The sequence below is a fragment of the Kryptolebias marmoratus genome, linkage group LG14, assembly GCF_001649575.2.
Source record: "Kryptolebias marmoratus isolate JLee-2015 linkage group LG14, ASM164957v2, whole genome shotgun sequence".
NCBI classification, from domain to species: domain Eukaryota; kingdom Metazoa; phylum Chordata; class Actinopteri; order Cyprinodontiformes; family Rivulidae; genus Kryptolebias; species Kryptolebias marmoratus.
Window position 1 is genome coordinate 1699718 of NC_051443.1, and position 4504 is coordinate 1704221.

The 4504-nt window shown below is 43.7% G+C and overlaps 1 protein-coding gene across 3 annotated transcripts in view; it reads right to left on the reverse strand.

The window, feature by feature from the left end:
* Nucleotides 1-4504, reverse strand: part of wdr41 (WD repeat domain 41) — a 14276-nt gene that overhangs the window by 5129 nt on the left and 4643 nt on the right. For all 3 annotated transcript variants that reach the window (XM_037979603.1, XM_037979602.1, XM_037979604.1), the window contains 5 exons: nucleotides 2832-2943; nucleotides 2692-2754; nucleotides 2511-2615; nucleotides 1126-1310; nucleotides 934-1055 (listed from right to left, as the gene is read on the reverse strand). In XM_037979603.1, the coding sequence (XP_037835531.1) occupies nucleotides 934-1055; nucleotides 1126-1310; nucleotides 2511-2615; nucleotides 2692-2754; nucleotides 2832-2943 (587 nt within the window). The remainder of the gene's footprint in view (nucleotides 1-933; nucleotides 1056-1125; nucleotides 1311-2510; nucleotides 2616-2691; nucleotides 2755-2831; nucleotides 2944-4504) is intronic.

Genomic DNA, 4504 nt, shown 5'->3' on the forward strand with positions numbered 1-4504 from the left:
GTTCATAGTTAATAATTAGTTTAAGAAAATTTATGCTAAAATCTGTTAGAATGTTTGGATTTGAATTCTAATCGGAGTGAGACATCTGACCTTCATTATATTGTACGTTCAGAATACGTGACGTAGTGAGTGCTCTCACCATAAAACAAGCTTTGAAAAAAGTTTTGAAAAATAAGGGAGAAAACAGATCTTATAAACGTTAAATATGTCCTACAGGCTTGTGCCTTGGGAGACCTCCGTCTTTGTAAGTATTGGTGTTCAGGAAGCACTTCTGCATTTATATGTACATTATATATTATTATATAATGTTGCTTCTGTTGTTTTAATTCATGTAAATACACTGGTGTGATACATTAGTATATGTTTTGGTATATGTGTATTTTGGACTTATAGCCCCCCCTGGAGAAAACTCCACCAGCCGCCACTGCTTCAGTGATTGTTTCTGAAAGTTTCATTTCAAACAAACGTCTCTGACTTTACCAGTTCAGGTTGAGCAGTGTGTAGCAGTGTGTAGCAGTGCGTGCTCAGAGTGTGTAGTGAAAGACTTTCAGATACTGTCACACCAAATTTGACTTCAATATCTTTAAAACTGCTTGAGGTACAGTCATTTTTGTCCAGTTGGCTGTGGCAACCATCTTGAATTGGGACTCCAAAAAGTTAATCAGTTGTAGATGTACATTGAATGATAAATTTAGAGGTTCTTCCTGTTAGAAGGGAGTTTTTCCTCGTCACTGTCACCAGTGTGCTGCTCAGGATGGGAGACTGCGGCGAAGTGAAGATTCAACACAATCTGCTTTTACTAACCGGTTCTTCAGAATGTGTGTGAATGTTTGTGTACAGTGACCTCAGACCACTTCTGTTGTGACTTGGCGCCATATAAGTAACCTCAATTAAACTGGTTACATTGAACACACCCAGGATGTGCTCTCCTACCTGTCCGACAGCAGCATGGTGTGTAAGATGTCCGAGTCGTGTGCAGCCCTCCTGTAGGCCACCACACTTCTGCTCCCGACATCGTACACATAAAGGCCACAGCCCACAGCTGCCAGGACGAGCTGCAAGGCAAACAGGAAGCTGCAGTTACGGGTCACAGCACCACCAGGCGCAGCCACCTTCTTCTCTCACATTTCCATTGGTGCTCAGGTGCTGAATGGACATCTCACTGGGTTTGGGAGCGCCCAGTCTTATTTCAGTCTGGGTGCTGGCTTTCGACTCCTCCCACAGGATGTGCTCATAGGCCAGATTATTCCAGCTGATCGAGTCCCACAAGATCAGTTCACCTGCATGGGAGCCGCTGGCAAAAAGCCCATCTGAGGAACCAGACAACAGAACTTCTCAGTGTTTCAAAAAACTACAACTGAAAATCTATCTGTGTGAGAGAGGGAGGGAGAGAGAGGTTGAGAGAGAGAGAGGGAGGGAGAGAGAGGGAGGGAGGGAGAGAGAGAGAGAGAGAGAGAGAGAGAGAGAGAGTGAGAGGGAGAGGGGGAGAGAGAGAGGGAGTGAGAGAGAGAGAGAGATACTGCAGCTAAATGTTTCTTTTTAGAATTTGTAAATAAAGTTAAATATTTTGAAAAGTATAAAAGTTTCAAACACCAAACGTTGCAGCAGCCATCTCCTAAATGAGCTGAATGTTTTGATACATGAATGGTTCAAATAGCACAAAGTATGCAGACCCTAATGCACAGAAAATACACACAACACAGCTCCAGGCTCTGCAGACACACAAACCGTTGACATTAATGAGGGCTCGGATTTGGTCCTGGTGCTCGGACAGCTGCTGGAGCTCGTCCATGGACACCGAGGAGTCAGCAGAGGCCGTCAGTCTGTAGATCACTGCAGACAGGATTCAGATCAATGCAACGTTGCTGCAGAGCGCTGGCACACAAAGCAGTGTGAGTCTTCCTCTTACCGATCTTCCTGTCCACAGCTGCTGCCAGGCAGTTCTTCGGCAGCTCGATCAACGCTGTGACTCCTGCCACAGAAACAGTCATCAGTGTGTGTTCGGATCACAGGCAGCACCACAGCTGCTCAACATCTGCTTTCACTCACCGGTGTCGCTGGCTTTCTCTAGGTGACACTGAGGCTCGAAGTCTTTGCTCCACAAACACAACTCTTCTCCACCAGAGACCCACAGAGACAGATGCTCCAGCACGAGCAAACACTGTCTCACACACACACACACACACACACACACANAAAGGAAGGGAGAGAGAGAGAGAGTGAGAGAGAGGGAGAGAGAGAGAGAGTGAGAGAGAGTGAGAGAGAGTGAGAGAGAGAGGGAGTGAGAGAGAGAGAGAGATACTGCAGCTAAATGTTTCTTTTTAGAATTTGTAAATAAAGTTAAATATTTTGAAAAGTATAAAAGTTTCAAACACCAAACGTTGCAGCAGCCATCTCCTAAATGAGCTGAATGTTTTGATACATGAATGGTTCAAATAGCACAAAGTATGCAGACCCTAATGCACAGAAAATACACACAACACAGCTCCAGGCTCTGCAGACACACAAACCGTTGACATTAATGAGGGCTCGGATTTGGTCCTGGTGCTCGGACAGCTGCTGGAGCTCGTCCATGGACACCGAGGAGTCAGCAGAGGCCGTCAGTCTGTAGATCACTGCAGACAGGATTCAGATCAATGCAACGTTGCTGCAGAGCGCTGGCACACAAAGCAGTGTGAGTCTTCCTCTTACCGATCTTCCTGTCCACAGCTGCTGCCAGGCAGTTCTTCGGCAGCTCGATCAACGCTGTGACTCCTGCCACAGAAACAGTCATCAGTGTGTGTTCGGATCACAGGCAGCACCACAGCTGCTCAACATCTGCTTTCACTCACCGGTGTCGCTGGCTTTCTCTAGGTGACACTGAGGCTCGAAGTCTTTGCTCCACAAACACAACTCTTCTCCACCAGAGACCCACAGAGACAGATGCTCCAGCACGAGCAAACACTGTCTCACACACACACACACACACACACACACACGAGAGGATCAGTGCATGAAACAAGCACTTTCTCATTCTGACATGTATACATAAAACTAAAAATATCAACTAGATTAACCTGTAGACTATGCACTTACCTTTAACTGCACCACAGAAGAAAATAATTATCATTTCTACCTTAAATTCAGACTGAAAAGAGGTTTCATGTTCACACAATGCTCACATGAAGGTACAGAGTCTGATTAATCACACACCACTGAAGAAAAAAGGACAATAAGGTTTTTGCCTGTGTCTGTCATGTTAGCAAAATATCATACAAACCACTGGACAAATGTTATTGAAACTCTGAGAAAATACATCTACAACTTGTTTTTAAAGTGATCACATTTCAAGATGGCCACCGTGTTAAGTGACCTGATCAAACACAAAAATGGCCATAACTCTGTCAGATCTTTAGATCTGTGGTAGTAGCTGAGAGTCATCCTCAACACCAGCTCCAAGTGCTAACATTCCAGCCTATTTTTGTCTTTGACAAGGTGTCACCACATTAGATACAACCAGGGGTGGAAATTAAAAAGTTTGTCCACCAGCCACAGTGGCTGGTGGACAAAATGTTTTACCAGCCACTCAAATATTTTACCAGCCACTTTTTTTTGTTGTGACAAAAAGTAATTTCATATGATGATGATGATGATCGACGCGGGTGGAAGCAGTTGTGGTGCCCTACAAGCTGAGTACTCTTGAAAAACAGAAAATAAAACAACTTCTCATCACAACACCTAATTGGTGTTAGACTGCATGTAATCTGTAGTGGATCGAGTGCATCATATGGGTTTGCAGTGAACTGTTGTAATATTTTTAAGGAAGTTTTCTCAGGTTTTTTTGGGTCAAATGTTATTTAGATAAATAATTTTCCAACAACAACCAGTTAATTTAGCAACAAGTCTTTAACTGTGTTTATTCCTCTCATCACAGACAATAAGTCCTCTGAATTTGGAGACATTTGTTGTTATTTTTCTGCAAAAGTTACCAGGGGGAACCAAATATTTCAGCCGTCTGAAATAATCGGTTCCCCCTCTAAAACATGGGACAAAAATAATTTACCAAAAAGTCCTCAACTGTGTTTATTCCTCTGTATTATGATAATATTAGCACATTTTATTCCTAAAAGAATGTTTTTTTTAATGTGAAATATTTGCCCCTCTAAACAATTCTGTTAATAGATAAGTCATTATTTATTTTAATTATTAATTGTTTTTGTCCACACAGTCTATATTGTCCATAACAGAGTCTGTCTGTCTGTCTATCACGATAGCAAAACAGTGGGTTAACTTCGCCAAAACAAGTTGTTTGACCTTTCACGGTCTCCGTAGTTCCCTTGCAGCGCGAGCACAGCGCGGCGGTTACGAGCGTTGAACATGAACGGAGACGCAGGGGAATCGTATCTGATGGGGGAACGCGGCTCGACGTAACAGCAGCAACTCGAGCTCATTGCTGCCCCCTATATGTCAGGAGGACAAATAACACCTTTTCTGTTCAAATTGCCAACCCGCCACAGTGGCGTGT